General features: G+C 34.0%; 1 protein-coding gene across 1 annotated transcript in view; it reads left to right on the top strand.

Annotated features, from left to right (window-relative positions):
- The window catches only part of LOC145279671 (succinate dehydrogenase [ubiquinone] flavoprotein subunit, mitochondrial-like), a 42260-nt gene extending 32928 nt beyond the window's left edge, over positions 1-9332 (top strand). The window contains exons 12-16 of the mRNA XM_080130935.1: positions 4823-4921; positions 5684-5827; positions 6431-6544; positions 7808-7904; positions 9172-9332. Of these exons, the coding sequence (XP_079987061.1) occupies positions 4823-4921; positions 5684-5827; positions 6431-6544; positions 7808-7894 (444 nt within the window). The 3' untranslated portion in view covers positions 7895-7904; positions 9172-9332. The remainder of the gene's footprint in view (positions 1-4822; positions 4922-5683; positions 5828-6430; positions 6545-7807; positions 7905-9171) is intronic.
- The last annotated feature ends 9900 nt before the right edge of the window (positions 9333-19232 follow it).

The following is a 19232-nucleotide window of genomic DNA, read 5'->3' as shown; positions in this document are numbered from 1 at the left end:
CGGCCGGTCATGAAGAAATAAATTCGTTATGTGTTTTGATAAAAACGTTGTCTTGTGTTTGTGATTCTTACAAAAAGGTAAAGTGAATTATTATTATATGTCTGTGTTATAAAATGTCATTACATACACGTCTCGACATCTCATGTCTACACAATGTCTGAACAGTGAACACTATCTCATCATTCTAAGAGCTTTCTTCTTCTACACGTCTAAGGAATGAACATTTAAAATATAGGAATCGTTATAAACGAACAATCTCTCTAAGTCTCTTACAACAACATCTCTCTCTCTCTGAGTCTTACAACATCATATGTAATAAAACTCTCTCAACGACAAACACTGTAATAAGACTCTCTCTAAGATGCAACATCACTTATAATAAGACTCTCATCACACTTAAGACTTATCCTTCTTAACAAGAATAGTTAATATGGAAACAAAAGAACATTCATCATCTAAGTATAATAAGCGACCGTCAAAATATAACAATCTCACCCTTTTTATGGCATTTTGAGCTGGAAAGTAAATTAAATATGCTGGATTGTTTTTATCATAACCTACGAAAATACCTTTTTCGCTTTTAGTATTTAGTTTACTGTTATTTTCTAAAAATGCAAAACAATCTGAACCAAATATATGCATTTGGTTCATTTTGGGTTTTACACCGCAAAATGCTTCATACGGGGTCTTGCCTAGTCTTTTATTGAACGATCTATTTCTGATATATGCTGCTGCCATTAAAGCGTACGTCCATAAACTATGCGTTAATTTCAATCCGATAAGTAGGCATCTTGTCATCTCAAAAAGGGTTCGCTATACTTTTTCAGCAGTGCCATTTTGGAAGGGGGAATACGGCGCAGATTTCTCGTGTTTAATACGCTGGTTAATTAAGAGAAATTCAAAGTCTTTACTAGTAAATTCAGTCCCATTGTTTGAGTGAATACATTTTACTGAGCCGTACGGGGCAATGTCAGCTAAATATTTGTTAGTGGCGAGGATAGTGTCGGATTTGTTTTTTAGAAAATAAACTATAATTAAATCGGAAAAATCATCGATAAAGTTCAAAATGTACCTTAGATTATTTCTCCCCATCGGGCTGATCGGACCTACTAAATCACAATGTACAAGTGAGAGAATTTCCGTAGCTTTTTTGTCTGGCGTTCTGCTTATATATTTTGTCACTTTCCCCTGCGCACACACATCACAATTTGGGAGATCGTCTGAAGGTATTATTTTCATGCCTTCGACTACATTTGGTAAATAATGGGCAATCAACAATTCCGCCACTAACCAACAATCACGAGGTTGTTTGCTCAGCAACTGACAAGGCTAATATGTTTGCCAGTCAGTTTGTCTCAAACTCCACACTGGACCCTTCCAACCACCTCCTGCCCGACTTTCCTTTGCGGACAGACGCCATGCTAGATGATCTAAAAATCACCTCTGCTCAGGTGCATGCTATCATAAAAACCTTGACACTTCAAAAGCATGTGGACCCGATCTCATCCCAGCTCTGCTATTAAAAAAGTGCTCAGCCGAAGTAGCTCCAGTTCTCTCTAAACTCTACAACAAATGCCTTAATGAATATTACTATCCGGGTTGTTGGAAAACTACTTCTGTGGTACCAGTATTCAAGAATTCTGGCAAAAGAACTGACCCATCAAATTATCGCCCCATTAGCCTCCTCCCATTTTTTGCCAAAATATTAGAGACCATAATTAACCATGCTCTAGTCCGTCACCTTACAGATGCTAAACTACTGACTGACAAACAATATGGATTTAGACAAGCCCGTTCCACAGCAGACATCCTCACTGTAATCTCTGAATGTATGTACCATTCACTGCACAAAGCAGGGGAGAGCAGAGCGGTAGCTCTAGATATACCTAAGGCTTTTGACAGGGTAGGCATGAGGGTCTCCTCAGGAAAATTAAATCATACGGTATCACTGGTAAAATACTTAACATAATTAAATCCTTCTTAGATAAGAGAAAAATCCAGATTGTCCTCAACGGTCGTACATCCAAACAATGATATAAATGCAGGAGTGCCTCAGGGGTCTATCCTTGGACCTCTATTGTTCCTAATATTCATTAATGACCTCCCCAACAAAATTGCCTCTGAGATGGGTATATATGCTGATGACACCACACTCTATAACAGGCATGACAGGAAAACTATCGAACACATATCTAAAGAAATGGCAAAAACACTAGAGGATGACCTCCAATCTGTAGTAGAATGGGGACAGAAATGGATGGTCACATTCAATACTGCCAAGACTAAACTAATTTCCTTCAATAATTACAAGAACCCTTCTCTGCCACCAATAGTAATGGCCAGTGACTCTTTATCTGAGAGTACATCTTTCAAACTGCTTGGCTTAATGTTCACAGGAAACATGAGTTGGGAAGGTAGGCTCTCTCTACCGTGCTAGAAAACTACTAACACCCGAAAGTATCCTGTACCTCGATAAGGCCATCATTCACCCATGTATGGAGTATTGCTGTCACATTTGGGCTGGTGCATCTGCTACTAGTCTCTCACTCCTAGACAAGATTCAAAAGAGAGTCGCCAATCTGATAGGCCCTGAACTGGCATCTAAGCTTCAGCCTCTGTCCCATCGACGAAACGTTGCATCCCTCTGCCTGTTCTACAAGTATTTTAATGGTGAATGCTCAGGTGAACTGCAGACACTTGTGCCCCCATGACGTAGACACCCTCGACAAACCCGACAGGCAGCTAAATTCCACCCCCACACAGTAGAGATCCCTAGATGTAAAAGATCTTTCTACTCCAGTAGTTTCTTCCCCAGAACCGCTAGACTCTAGAATTCGATTCCAGGTCCCTGCTTCCCCAACTGTACTGACATGGAGAAGTTCAAGTGTAACGTGAACTGACATCTTGCTGTCCAAATCCCAACATAGTACCCCAGTAGTTGTTGCCCCTGATAGTAGCCCCCTACACCAAAGTGGCAATGTGCCTTGTTTGGGGTGAAAATGTAATAAAAAAAAATTTTTTTTTTTAATATCAGCTGTATTGCAGTGTCCTAGAACTTTATGCCAGGTTTCTAAGTTGTGACAGGCAGTTTTTGAGGGAACCATACTTTTTAAATAATATAGTCGGCCATTTTCTTTAATGTCAAATACAGTTCTATTGGGGTATATCAATTTTGACTTGTTTTGGCCAAACTTTATATTCGTGCCTTGTTTAGTTGCAGCCTGCACGGAAAATATGTCTTGCTTAAATGTAGATATGAACAGAGCATTATTTTAGAATACAGTTACAGATTTCACCTTTATTATTTTTAGGGATATTTTAGCATCGCCTCTTTTCAAGACTATATCATTTATTTGACTACCGTCGGCAAGTTAGACAAAATGACTTTGTGAATTAAAGTTTGAATCAAACTTAATAAAATCAGATTCTTTGGTGATAACGTGTGCTGTAGCACCACAGTCTACAAGATTTTTACCGTTTGTGGTATTGTCAAAGTTACATGTGAATAGAAATGTATGTTCTTCCTCAAAGTTCTCAACGTTTTTTATGAAGTCCATTTTAGAGCTTTTATATCAACATTGGAAACTTTTGTGGTTGGGTTGTCCACAATTATAGCAGAGAATTTTATTCTTTTTCTTGGGGAAATTACTTTTGGGGAACACGTTGCGGTGCGTAATTTGGTGTCTGTTTTCAAGAAGCATTTTTGAACATAATAATATTGCTGGAGTTATTATTGTCCACGAGCATACGATTAGTCTTTTCGTAACTGCGCAATGCCACTTGAAATTCATTGAAAATTATGGGTTTGTCTTTTTGCGTTATAACAGTTGTAAATGGTTTAAAATCTGCTGGAAGTTCCTTTAGGATCATTGATATCAACAAGCTATCGCTTATTTCACCTGAGAGTTTTAAGGCATTGGCGGTTGTTTCTGCCCTTATAACGTAGTTGGTAATAGTTTCATCCTCGTTATGTTTCAGAGACGTTAGTTCTGTATATAGTGATATAATTTTCGGTTTCCCTTTTGATAAATAATGTTCTCTTAATATGTTCAATGCTTTCCGTCCGTCATCCAAGGCATCTCTTATAATCAGAGACAGACTTCTATCGTCTAAGCATTGAATCAATTCTGCAAAAACAGTCGCATTCTTTTCGAGAAATTCGGAGTTGTTAGGATTCTCTGTTGGAGATTGTATCACTTTGTGTAGTTTTCGAATCTTTAGATATCCCAGAAATTGTACCTGCCACAATTCAGATTTAGATTCCGATCCATCAAAGAAAAGACGATGGCTGGGCGCATAACCTGTTAAGTGTTGTGACATTATGTTGAACAAAGATGGCGGCGTAGTTCAGATTAGATCCTGAGTGTAATTGGCAGTAACCAAGATGGTGGCCAAGAATCAAATGCGGTCCGTGATGTAGTTAGCGGTGAACTGATTGAATCCAAAATTCGACAATTTTTATAATAATTTTAGAAGGTTTTCATTGGTTTGTTAGCACAGCCGGTGGTTATAAAAATGATTGGCGAATTCATTTGTTTCATACATTAGGAGTCAAAAATATTTTACAGTTTCGTCATTCTTCGAGAATTTTATAATTTTGGTAGCAACAAGTAACTGAGCTTTTTCATTTTTCTTCCTCCTCACGTTTCAGTTTCCAATCTAAGCTTTCAATTTAACAAAACATCGATTCCAAATGAAACGTTTTCCCAGAAATAATTTGCACTGATCTTGGAGCAATAGTTTTTCCTTTCACTTTGTAAATTATTTTTTTATTTTAATTAAAATTTTTTTTTTTTTTTTTTTTTTTTTCAAATCTCTTTAGGCCATGCAAAACCATGCGGCTGTATTCCGAGAAGGTCACACTCTGAAGAAAGGCTGTGAAGTGATGTCTGAAATTTATTCTCAGTTGGATGATTTGAAGGTAATAAAAGTAATTTATCTGATTCTAATCAAAGGTGCCTTTTGTTCGGAAAAAAAATAGAAAAAAAAACAACTCGTGAGGCAACTCTGACTCCTTCAAAAATTGCTGACTCCTGATTCTAACTCCCAGTCAGTCATTTCAATAAATTTCATATTTGTTTCTAACAAAATATCTTATTGTTACATGGTTAAAACTGGGTTTTAACTTAACCCTCATCATCCAATTAGCAGGGAAAGGATAGTATCTGAATTTAACGGATGCTTCTTGTTACTGTTTATCTGCTGTGTTTTCCTGTCCCATGATCATCTCTTCTAAGGCCTAATTTCCTCTACGAGAGACTGTGTCTTATGCAAATTCTGAAATATAAACAATATGTCAGTCTATAAAAACTCTTCTCTAATTTCCCCACACGTCATTTGACATTTAACTGACAGCAGTATGTCACCAAATAAGTTTGCCTCAAAGCCAACTATAGCCTAATAATAGGACCACACTCTTAGAGAAATTTTTGTCATGCTTGTAAAAATTAAAATAACATTTAAAAACTGAATTAATATTTGCTTGTGGTTTTAGCAGTTTAAAAAGATTACGCAAGTGTAATGTTTCTGGAACATTCTTTTTTATTATTTATCAAATGTAATTTGATATGATTACATTAAAACCATGATTTAATCTATCAAGATGTTTCTAACGCTGTGGCCAATATAGATGTTAATATGCCATGACGCATTGTGTTAATGTGATTTTCTGTTTCTTTTCCAGATTTCTGACCGTGGTTTAGTTTGGAATACAGATCTAATTGAATCTCTCGAATTACAAAACTTGATGATTAATGGAATGCAAACAATTTATTCGGCTGAAAATCGAAAAGAATCCAGAGGAGCTCATGCACGGGAAGATTTCCAGGTGTGTTTCTCGTTTGTTTTTTTTTCCTCCTGAATTATGAGATTGACAGTGATGAATTATACATCAAGGTCAGAATATTGCAGGCTTTGGTTTGTTTCTCTGTTCTTGTCTATTTCTGTCAAACTATAATCCTGCTGCTCTAACTGTAAATCTAATAGCTCTATCCGTTCTTTTCAACCAAATAATAAAAAAAAAAAAACTATTTTTTTGACAACACCCCTATTGTATCATCATACCCTATTTTTATTTCATTATGAAATGTAACGTTTTAATTGTCACCATTGCTATATTGTTCATTAGTGATTACATTTAGTACCATGACCCAATTATAAAGATAGATATTTTATCTCAATTGCCCTTCATTTGTCTTTAATATATTGCTTGTGCTCCAGTCATTTTCATTTTCTTATCTTTTTATTCTTATTCTCTTTTGTTGCTGCTGCTCTATTTTCATCCTCCTTTCTTCTGACCATCTAAAATCTTCACGATTACTAGAGTTTTAGTGTTATAGATGTCTGGCAAATGAATTTGCAATGTCAGTCGTAGTGATAATTTACTTTGACTTGGACAAATTCGTTAATAACTTCTGTTTTCTGTTTGTAGACACGTATCGATGAATATGACTACAGCCGACCCTTGGAAGGCCAAGTGAAGAAACCAATTGAAGAACATTGGAGAAAACATACGATCAGCGATATTGATATCAAAACAGGAAAAGTAAGACTTTCATATTAAAAACAAATATTTTTGTTAAAACTAAATTCATTTCCACCAAGAAGTTGCTCAAATGACAGCTTTTTTATCTTGTATCCATGGACAACATTTCAAACTTTTAGCATCCGTCCCTTATTCCTTTCCGACAGTGATCTTTGGTATTTCGCAGATAAGCTTATCTGTCTTTGCAGTAGCTCTGTTGTGAACTCTTATTCATAAAAATTTTTGAGGGGGTGAAGTTGGTTGGGGGTGTGTAGCCTTTTTACATGTTCCTGAAAACTAGGAGCTTTGCAATATTTATCCATGAATCATTAGCAAACATTTTCTTTTTTAATACATTCCAAGACCGCTTTATTCCAAATTTATTGCAATTCTGTACAATAGTGTTTCTAATAATAATTATTGTAGTTCTATTACTACTATTTAAATAATATATTTAAATAGTATTTTAATCCATCTCCATCTATGACATCTAAAATATCTTCATGCTAAATTTAGTCAATTTTGTTCAGTACTCTAAAATGTGCATTATTATTAGTAAGTAGAAGCATAATTTTGATTTTCTATAGTATTTGTAATGTTATCCAGTAATTTAAAATTACTGGATAGAATTACGTTAGTATTGTTGTACTAACAGAAACCAGTACAACGATGTGACTATTGCTGTGTGTTTTTAAATGCCTTTGACACGCTCAGCATCTCAAGATGTTTCATGCTAAACTGTAATTTAATATTGTTGAATGATTAAAAAAAAAAAAAAATCTATAAGTGACCAACAAACAATTTCTAGTGATAATATTGATTATTATGGATTGACTGTGAAAATTTGATCTACAATATTTTCATTAATTGTTTAAAAGAAGAAAAAATGTACCAGTTAAACATTTTTTTTAAAAATCTTTCTCAAGTGCCTTTTTCCATTATAATTAAATTTATCATATTTTTGACTATAAAATATGATTTTGATTTAAAACAAGCAAAACAGAAATAATAATTTTGGGAGATCCAGGAATTTATGTATCATGTACCTTCAGAGCATCAAATGCATTCATAATATGCTGAAAATGTCAGTTAAATAAAACGAATTCTCACAAGAGTTAAAATATTTCAGTCAATAAATAAAATTAATTCATTTTTTTTTTTTTTTTTAAAGCATTTCCTGTTAGGTATTTTATCAATAACTTTAGATTTATCTAAAAAAAGACAATGTTATATTATTTTGAATATTGCCTTTTTCTTTTCTTTAATCATTGTCTTTTATTTCAGGTCAGTTTAACCTACAGACCAGTTATAGATGACACATTGGACATGCAAGATTGTCCTTATGTTGTGCCCGCTGTTCGTTCATATTAACCTAAGATTTGTAAGTATTTACTAATTACTTATTTTTAATTGTTAATAACACTTATTGTTATGAAACAATTCAAGATTTCTTTATCTTGACATCCACTGGTAAGGCCCCATTTGGGGGCTGTGGTAAATATGGAGTTGTCCCTTAGTTACCATTGCTTCTAGGTTCATTTTGGCCCAGAGTGGTAATACTTGTTGGGGCATCTAGTGCTACCAGATCAGGCTGTCTAAAGATACTGGCTTCCTGATCAAAATGTACCAAACATTACACGCAACTGGGGACTGCCTGTGAATTTAATATTCCCTTGACACTTCCTCTTTTGGAGTAAGCCGATTCAACTCACCTAGGATGAATGTCGTACCCACAATAACACAACTGTTAAGAATAATAGTCATAATCCACGTGATTGCTTTTGGCATGTTAGGCATTTTTATGAATTAAAAAGACAAAAAATAAAATTAGTATCAAAATAATTATGTTGAAAAACATTGTTTTTATACTTCAACAACCTTCATATTTCAATAACATATGGCTATAATTACCAGTTGGCATTAAATCATTGAGGTTAAGTGACATTAATCCTGGTCAATACTGAATGGGTGGCCATTTTGAAAGATCAGATGTAAGAAAAATCTCTTCAGATTAATGTAAAAAAATAATCATATTCAAAAAAGCGTGTAATTAAGCATAAAATAATCGAACGATGGTTGAGATATCATAAAACATTTAAGTTTTGTGTAATGAATGATGCCATTTTTTTTTCTTTTTCTTTTGTAAAAAAAATTAATCTTAAATGGTTGTTACATAAATGTATACAGAAAAACACCCACCGTTGTAGATAGTTTGATCTGGTAGTTGTAGTAGGCTGTCTGAAGATACTGGCTTCCTGACTTAATATGCACTGAATATTGGTATTTTTTCATTTCTTTTTTCAAAATTCTGCATCTTCTGCAAAATCAAAAACAATCAAATCAAACATCATGAATAAATATTTGAATATATTAAAAATTTGAAGCATAAAACCTTTTTCCAAAATGACTAGATTTTGCATTAAATAACCCAAAGAGGTTTGATATACTGTAAAATAAAACAAAAATAACAGCATTGTATATGGAATCATTGGTTGAAACTTAGTCAACAAAAAAAAAAAAAAAAAGTTAGCAACAGTGAAGTTTTTTCTTGAGCAGGAATGTATTTTGAGTGAAATTAGATTTGATCTGTAAATGTTTTATTGTCTTGCTTTAAATCCTTTTTTTTTTTTTTTTTTTTTTTTTTTCAGCTAATTTAGTGCAGTCTACTACTCCGCACTCTGCTGCCTCTTTCCTTTTCCTGGATGGCACATCGAAGATGATCCCCAATCTTTATAAGAGATTCACATATGAATTTGTCTTTTTTCTTTGTTAGAAAAAAAAATATAACAAAAAAGCAACATGCACTGTATATAGGCTCTTTTTTTTTTCTTTTGTCATTGTTATTGCCAAAAAGTTAGCCTTGGGTCTTCATTGCAAGAAGGTAGTTATTTTGAATGTAATTCAAGAAAACTACATTAGTTTTACGTGCAGAAGTTAATCTAGTTTAAACTTTTCCACTTTTTTACTTTGCAAAAAAGGTAAAAGTTACATTTCTGTGTTTTTGATCCTTTTTTTTTTTCCCTTGTTCTCATACTTTAAAGAAATAGGCTTTCCTCTTTCTCTACTGTATCGGCCAAAGGTAACAGACTGGATCTTTTGAAAATGTTGGGATTTAACATCATAAACCCAAATAAGTTATGTGGGTAAAATTTAAAATTCATTTTTTAAGATTCAATATAAGAAATCTTATATTATAAGTGTATATAACTATTTCAAATATTAAGATTTTTTTATGACTTTAAAAGATCAATTTTTTTATTTAAAATTGAAAAAAGTTTAAAACCTTTTTGTGACAAACTTTTTTCTACTAAAAAAAAACCATCCTCTCAGGATCATTTTTACATGTACCAATAAAACAAATAAATGACTTCTGTTCAACATTTACAATGTTTCTTGAATGAATCTGATTCAGACAGAATGCATTTGATTTCTGTCACTTGTCAGAATTTTGAATGATCTCTGAAATATCAAAGGTTCATATCTGGAAAATATGTGAAAGGAAAGGTTTTTTTTTTTTTTTTGTGGGTTGGGGGTTTACATTTTAGTTTTGAAGAGGTATTTTGGGGGGGAGGGAGGGAGAATGGAATTGTTTCAAATCAATTTTTAATTTGAAAATATTTTGATGTCATGTAACCAAATAACACAAATCTTCAAAAATTGCAAAATTGCTGAAAGTCATCTTATTTAATGTATTGTAATTAGTAACCTTTAGATATGATGGATTGTAATTTGTTGAAAATGAAATTACATTTTTTTTAGAAAAATATTTAAAAATCACTCTTGGTTAAATTCACCAAAGTTTTTTTAATGGTACAATATTATATTTTGCCTTGATATAGATTGTAAAATTTAAACATAAAACATTTTGCATTAAAATATTTAAAAATTTTTTCCCAAATAATGAGTCACCTGACAACTTTTCGATTGACATTGAAATGTTCTACTTGTGAAAATCAGTTTATTATGTATCTGCACATAGATTCAAGTGTTTATTTATTTCCTAGTCGAATCTTTGACAAGAATTTCCTGATCAGAAAATATCGTTGTTGCATTTGCAGGCTTTTTATTTTTATTTTAAGAAGCTTATCAGATTTTTGTGAATTAAAATTTGAACACTTTATTATTGGGTTTCATAACTTGTGTCCACAGATGAAAAGAATGAGTGGCAGCATATGTATCCGCATCAGGTTTAGATGAGGTTTTTCTCTTCTCGTGTATGAGCAGCTGGTTTTTCCTTTTGAAGTGTAAATAAGTTGCCAGAAATGTTATTAAAATAGAAAATTGCTTTTGTAAAAAAACGTTTTTGCTTATTTATTTTGTTTCTTGCTTGTAAAGTTGTTTTGAGATCTCCCCCAATAGATTTTCTTTATCATTTTTCACATCTGTTTTAGAAGCATCTGACTTTTACTTGTAAATTAGGCTGTATTCTTTATTAGAACCACATTTAAAATATTCCAAAGCTTACTTAAGCAGCAGAAGAATATTTGACAGTCCTATTTCAATCTTGCTATTGTTGTATATGCAAAAATTCCCTTTGGTTTATTGTTTTTCTTAGACAAAGAGATTGGACAAGAGTTGAACAGTTAGCAAATATTTCCAAACTGTTCAAGCGACCGATTCACTTTCTCAAAGAAATATGAAATAATGGTTTTCATTTTGTCAAAAGACAAATAGCATCTTTATTCGTTGGTTCATACACCTTAACAAACTGTAAAAATGTGTTGCATAAAAAGTTTTCTAAATCTGACATTTTGAGATTTGTGTTCTAGAAAAATCATTTTTGTTGTATCCACCTTTTGAGAATATTGCTGCACTTAAAAATCACTCACTGACTCACATCATATATGAGATGACGGCAGGCAGGTTCACTTCTAGAGTTATTTTTAATTTGGAATTTCCTTTGAGAAAAAATTGAGCTTCAGAATCGACGCATTTTTTTCTGTCTTTTTGTTTGTTTTCATTTAATTTATGAAATATGAAAATATTTTAATGTTGAAAAAAGGATACACTTCACTATTATAGCTTCATTATAAAGCAGACACTGATTTTTGATGCAACTAAAATTGCTTATTTCAAATGTAAAATGCCAATTCTGCCTTTATATAAAAGTATTAGATTTCATAAATACTGACTACAAATTTTACAATGAAGCTTTAATAGTAAAGTCAGCTCCTCAATCCATGAAAATATATTTTTCAATAATCATCTTCTAAATGTAATCCACAATAATCTGCAGTCTTTTGGAAAGATAAAATGTAAAACAAAACAAAATGGTGTCTTCTATTATGAAATCCTATTCTTTATTTCTTTCAAGCATAAGATATGTTTCAAGTGTTTGGAAGAAAATGAATTTGTTTTCTTAAAGGGAAAATACTTGCATTACAATAATTTCTATGCAATCTTTACCATCTTTGTTTTATTGTAAGTGATGCTCAGTTCTTTATTTTAGACAAATCTTTGATTTATCTGCCATAAAAATCTATGACAGCATTTAGTTTTTGCTGAAAAGAGATTCTATATATATCTGTAATTTTTTTTTTATTTACATTTTGTAAGCTGTTGTATTAATATCGATTGCACTTGATAAAAAAATTCACAATCTTGAAGGAAAAGAAAACAAAAAATAAACAGATTAAAAAACATTTATCTTATATTTATTTTAGTTATTCTTTAACTAGTCTCTTTGACATAATAGTTAACCTTTCCCATTGGATAGGAAGATGGGTGTGATCCTCAAGTCATACCAAAGACTAAAAAATGGTACTTGATACATCATTATATTCTTTTTAAAGTCTGTTTTTATTTATTTGTCTCATAAAGAAAGTATAGAAAAACACAAGATCAGTTTTATAATGTAGGAAAAATCCAGCCCCCCCCCCAAAAAAGGGGCACTCTGAATTGAAACAAAAATAAGAATTGCTTTAGTTTTGAAAGACCCCCCCCCTTCACTTAATGATGACAGAAAAAATGAAGTTTCAGAACAGATACCACACTTTGTTCTTTGTCTTTTACATAAGCACTTAATATAAGATAAATGTCAAGGATAAGTGGATCAATCTGAGGAGTTGCACTTTTTGGTATAATAGCCAATGAAAAGGGAATTGTCATGTTTCCCTCTATGGTTTATTTTATTTTTGTATGAAATGAAATTCATTGCAATGTAAGGACGAAACATTCAAGAGATTATGCAGGTTTAAGACTTAATTTCATGTTTGCTTGGACAAAGACATGGTGCTTAAGATTTCTGGTTCTGAGTTAATATATTTAGGAATCAGTTTGAGTTTGCAGTTGGTGGAGATGAGAAAATGAATTGATCAAAGATACCTTGGCAAACAGTTATCAACAAACGATTAGAGAAGGGCTTTTATCTCTGCTACATGATTGTGTTACACACAGCACAACTGATTTAGACACTATGCATCGGAATTTGTGTTTTCTCTTGTGAGTTTGTATTGTTTTATGTACTTGTAAACCAGTTCTCATGTCTTTGGTGATCACCAAGATGATTCCTCTAGAATGATAACAAGATGGAGTAAAAAACAGCGGCACACAAGCGCTGAGCTCAACAGCTCAACGGTTGTTAAGGGATGGGTATGGCCTTACACTATTTTAGTCACAACAAATGTAATTCTGTAGAAATGTGTCGCCCCCATATTCCCTACACTTCAATTCATAAGTCAAAAATGACTATAGTAGAAGGATTGATTAGTTAGAGCAATAATAAGGAAAAAAAGGTTAAGGTTTTACAAGTAATAGTATAGTATAAATAGTTAAAGTTTAGATGCAATCATGTTAAATACTCAGCGTAAAAACTGAATCTGCAATTTATGTATTCAGTAATAGAATAGTAAGAGAATATTCTTTTCATTGTTTGGACTCTCGAGTATATATCCCACACAGATAAACAAACTTAATCAAGAACCACATCACTTTATCTAAAAACATAGAAGGTATTAACTGATATATATTCAAGAGTCAAAATAATGAAAAGAATATTCTCTTGTTCTAGCTCTATTCATTAATTTCCGAAAGTTGTCGAAGTTTTATTAGACAAATTTCCATTTGAGTTAGCCTGTCCCTTGAAATAAGACAAATTCTCTAATGGATTTATTGTGCTTAAAAAAAAGCTGTTATTGATGAACAAAATCTCTACATAAGATAATTTTTTTTTTTTTTTTTTTTTTTACTATTATCCTCATCTTCTAGTTGTTTTTTTTCTACGGCGTTTCGGCCAATTATTCCTTTAGCCTTCGTCAGGTAAACCGCAACGGGATAGAAATGTCGATTCCTCCAACTACATCCAGAGCAATTATTGCTTTCAGTAGTTGTAGTTATCTCACCACGGTTTGGTCAACTTATCCTTTGACCGACTTTGGGTGGGATTGAAACCGCTACCTCCAGACAATACTCACTTGAAATTTTTGATATTCCTGCATCTCTATTCACTATGCCACAGGCCCCAAAGGTTGGATATTTTGATCTTATAAATCTACAATCTTCCAATTGTTGGGTCCGTACCAATTGTTATATTGAATTAATTTTTTGAAATTATTCCTATCCCGTTGCGATTTGTTTACCTGATGAAGTCCAGAGGAATAATTGGCCGAAACGTAGAAAAAAACTAGAAGATGAGGATAATAGTCCAAATAATTAAATAAAAAAACAAATTTACTCATCTCCAAAATAATTCCAAAAATTAATTCAATAAGATAATTACTTTGAAAAAATTAATATTTGCAAAAGAAAAGTCCAAACCACTTGCTCCATAACTTTAATATTATGGTGAAAGTTGAGGGGGAGGGGTGTAAAATATAACAGACCTTTCAACTTTATATTTTTTTTCAAGTCCAGCAAAATAGTATTATAGTTTACATGGTTAAGAAGCAGATGTTAAATGATTCTCCCAAGTAAATCAGAAAAGTTTCTTGGAGATTGATTTTATGCTAATTACATTGTTAGTGTGAATTTCTGTCATTATTTAATTTCACGAAGAAAAAAAAATTCTATAAACTCGTGTAATAAGATGAGGGATAGGAAGGGATAGACGGCTTAGGATGAAAGCGTCTCAACTGAAACCGCACAATGGGTGGAAAAAAAAAAGTCTCAAACTTTATTTGATAGAAAAGTTTTGAAGTGCAATGATTTGTTTTTTAAAATTTCTTTGAATTAATCAAATATTTGTAAAAGTGGATTAGTAACAAAAATTGTATATGAAACTGAAGACGAAGGATAGTCATGAAAAGTTTAATGCAAATTGATTTTTATAAGCATGAAAAGACAAATTTAGAAATATAAGGGGGCAGATGATTTACACAAAGTTTATGCAAAAACTAAATGAATAAAATATTAAATAAGCAAATGAAATACAGATAAATGTAATAGACTACAAGACTGTTATGATTGATTTTGGTTGAAAAGCTGGACCAATTTTTCATAAAAATAGAACGAGAAAATGCTTCTGCATTTAAAAAAAAAAAAAAAAAAAAAAAAAAAAAATTTAGTAAAACCATAAGACAAAATTTCTTTGGTAAAATGACCAGCACTGCATTTTTTTTTTTTTTTTTGGTCAATACAATAAAAGAAATCTAATCAATATTTAGAATGTACACATTTTGTCAAACATCACCAAAAGCATTTCCATACAGATTCATTCTGTCTTTTCCAGGCTCCTCTCATGTGATTGAAGACAAAACATTGTTAAAGATGAAATCAGTTATAAAAATACAGATACTTATGAAATGCCACATCATCGATGATATAATAGAAAGAATTGGTTGATTGTACACTAGTGATGAAAATACTTGTCATGTCTTTCAGAATCTTCAAGTGAAGAAAGACATGAAAATTGCACCAGATTGAAAATTTTTCTTCCTTTGATAATAAAAGAACCAAAACAATTCATGACTATTATAACTATTTTTTTGATTTGGAGTTTTCCTTGTTGGCACAATATGTCTTAATAGGAATTCATTTTTGGCCAATACTTTTGGTGGCTGTAAGTATATTATTCCTAGTAGTAATATCAAATGTAATGGAAATATTAAAAAAAAGTTTTCCACATGTCTGAATACCCTATATACCAAATTTCAAGTCTGTAGATCAAAAATTTTGTTGAGTATATAGGTTGAGAGTTGTCTTCACACACACATTCTCATTTATATGTATGTATATAGGCCTATATATATATATATATACACTAGCATGGGTGCCCGGGTGTTTGGAGGTGTGTGTTGAGCAAAAAAAACCCCCCAAAAACGTGGTAGTAGGAAGGCAGGCTCGAACCCATACTGTGAAGGAGGAAAAGTACGGGGGGGGGGGGGAAAAGTGATGTTTTTACTGTTACGACCACCGTCAAACCAAAAGTGATGTAGGTTTAAATTAAGGCTAGACAATCGAAAAGAGGGGATGACTTTCGAAAATATTGGCGAAAAAAGTGACCTCTCCCTGTAAAAAAGTGCCCAGTTAAGGGTGAAGAAATTGTTTTTAGTCAGTTTTTCAGTATTTGTTGTCTGAAGGGTTGAGCTTCAAAATAATACTGATCTTGTGAAAATCTGTTGCCTTTGTCGAAAGTTTTAGGCAGACATGCAAACATACATACATACATTTATATATTGGTAGCTAAAATTTTCGACCCAAACCGATTAAAAAGCTTGCCCTATCTCTGAATACCCTTTATGTAAAATTTCAAATGTTTAAACCAGAAATTGTCTGAGTAATTTGGTAGAGATCGCAGAGGTCAAATTTTTTTCTTTGACCCCTTAACATTTATTGTTTTGGGCTGAAATCAAGGAACCTATATCTAAAATTTCAATTGTTTATACCAAAAATTGTCGGAGCAGTTTCGTAGAATTCTCAGAGGACAAATCGTTGAACTTTGACCCCTTAACAGCCAAATTTCTGGCCGAAAACAGATTACAAAGATTTTCCCAAATCTCAATACCCCTGTATATCAAATTTTTAGTCTGTAGACTGAAAATTGACAGAGTTATTGCATAGGGGGATGTCCACAGACACACACACAGTAGATACTTTTACTTATATATATATATAAGTTTAATTTTTTATCCTTGCTCTGGCATTGACATTAAAAGCCTGTTTTGAGTTTTATATTTTTTTTATTTACTCTGAAAAGTTGCAAAAACATTAATAAACAAAAAATTTGATACAAGGCCACTCAAAAATTGCGGAGTGGGGAGGTCTGTGGACATCCTCATCACTGTACCTTTTCTGGGCTATGCTAGTCCTAGCTATTGTTATCATTCACCACAATACCTCCCACACACCGGGGATTGTCCTACTTAAGATCTCAAACCATATTGTGTGCATTTTATAAACATTGAAATAAATTTGTAAACAGAACTACATAAAAAGTCGTATTGTATTTCATTGGCTTGGGATGGAGGGGGAAAAAAAAGTCCAAAAAGTAAAATCAAAATGTTAGTACGGCTCTCCCAACCTTATCTAGGTGGTAAAACACCCACTGTTTTCCAGTTTGGTGTGGGTCGAAAACAAGCAGGTTGCTCTCTAGATGTGGCTGAATTCTGGGCAGGATCAAAGAAAATGGTGTTGGGGGGGAGGTGTATGTGAAGTTGCTTCAAGATCACTTATTGGGTTGGCCGGGTATGAAAAAAAAAAAAAAAAATCAGGGTGTGGGTTTCTTCGAGGTTTTCTATCGGAGATGAAGGGAACATTCACTTAGCTAGCTAAAAACCTAGTCTAAACACTGGAACCGTGCACGCCATCCTTAGGTGGGGAACACAAACTTCACCTTGACATTTCTATGCATGCACAAACTCGCTATCTTTATCCATCTTTGGTCACAAGCCGCGTGATGTAATGCGTTACTAGTTTCTCACTCCTAGACAAGGTTCAAAAGAGAGTTACCAACCTAATAGGTCCTGAACTGTCATCTAAGCTTAGCCTCTGTCCCATCGACGAAATGTAGCATCCCTCTTGTTCTACATGTACTTTAACAGTGAATTTCCGAAGAACTACAAGCACTTCTTGTTCTCTTTCGGTGGAGGAGAAATCCTTCACGACTGAGACAATTTTTATTTTTGTACCTTTTCTCCACGTTAAAAAACGACCCTGGTGTCTAACTCTGTCCCGTGGGGAGGCATAGTAAATAGGTACAAGCACTTGTACCCCCTTGACATAAATACCCCTGACAAGCAGCAAAATCTCACCCCTTCACCGTTGAGACTTTGGAATTCCCTTCCAGGTTCCTGCTTCCCCAACTGTACTGACATGCAGAAGTTCAAGTGTAACGTGAACCGACATCTTGCTGCCCAACTCCCCACATAGTACCCCTGTAGCTTATGTTCCTGATAGTCGCCCCCTACATCAAAGTGGCAATGTGCCTTGTTTGGGGTGAAAATGTAATAAAAAAAAAATCTTTCCTATCACATCTGATCTTTACCTTCAGCTGGTGCTTGAAGAAGGGGACTAGACCCTGATCAGCAAAAGATTCAACTCCGCGCTTCTCTTGCACCCTAGAACTCCATATCACCGTTCTGACCATGGCCAGGATCGCAAAAAACACCATTTGTCTCTCCCTATTCCACAGTGGCTCTGCGCTGTGGATGATGTAGGATACGTCCAGCGGGTGAGGCTGCTCGGGATCGATGCGAGCCGTCACCTTGTTGACATATGCCCAGTACCGTCTGAGTCTGTTGCATTTGAAGAGCGCTGTTCCGGCATTTCCTTGGCTGGGATCCTGCAAGAGGGACACTCAGATGACATCACTAGCCTGGCACTTTTCGGTATAGCATTGAGAGGCAATGCGTTTCGGGCCAATTGCCAGGTCAAGGAAAACTCAGTTGTTGAGATGACTTAAACCTGATGTTCAGCTCCACCGGGAGCAGATCTCCTCCTTCGACAACCCCAGACGTTTGACAAGTAGGTCGTTGGTGCCCCCCCCTACTAATTCCTTATATAGTTCCTTTCTAGTGATCTGTGAAAGGTCGCTGCCAATCCAAGTTATGACAACAGGACCATTGCCAGTACCCGCAACATGCAAATCCTGACGTTTCAACGCTTGAGGGTACAGCTCAAAGTTTCCGGCCACAGTTATGGTCTTTGGTGTGGTTTCGAGTGAGAACCACATCATGCCACCTCACATCTTAGAAGTCGGCTTGAAAGTTAACACCAAAGTGTGCCTGGGTGTGTTGAAGAGTGTGTAATTTCCTGGTGCAATCAAGTAGCTGCTGGTAGACCTGGTTGTGCCAGCAGGACTTGGTGCCGGTCACAAGGCCAAAGATCCAGGCTTGGCTACAGAAGGCGTGCTATGAATTTGTACCCTTCTCTCACTCGTTCCCCTCCTCCCCAGACCTGAACCTGCTAGACTACTTCGTTTGATCATATGTCGAGAACATCACCAACATGACCTCCCACAACACCAAAGTCAACCTGATCGCCGCCATCCGCCAAGTATTCGCTGAGCTCCCACTAGCACTTGTGGAAAAGGGATGCTCCCAGTTCTGAACCTGTATTGAGGCGGTGATTGAGGCTAAAGGCGCCTACATTGAATAGTGTCAGCTCTACTACATAATCAAGTTACCTGAATTGATTTCTTTCAATAAAAGTTTTAAAATAAAACTGTAGTGCTGTTTTCTTTAGGGTGACAACTTCATCGTTCCACTTTATAAGCAATTGATTTGTTAAAATTAACATTTAAACAAAGTCAGTTTCAACTTTAGATACGTTCAAA

This window comes from Euprymna scolopes, chromosome 7 (assembly GCF_053919585.1).
Source record: "Euprymna scolopes isolate OS-2025 chromosome 7, ASM5391958v1, whole genome shotgun sequence".
In the NCBI taxonomy this organism is placed as follows: Eukaryota; Metazoa; Mollusca; class Cephalopoda; order Sepiida; family Sepiolidae; genus Euprymna; species Euprymna scolopes.
Note: the sequence above shows the minus strand (reverse complement) of the source record. Positions and strands in the feature narration are given on the sequence as shown.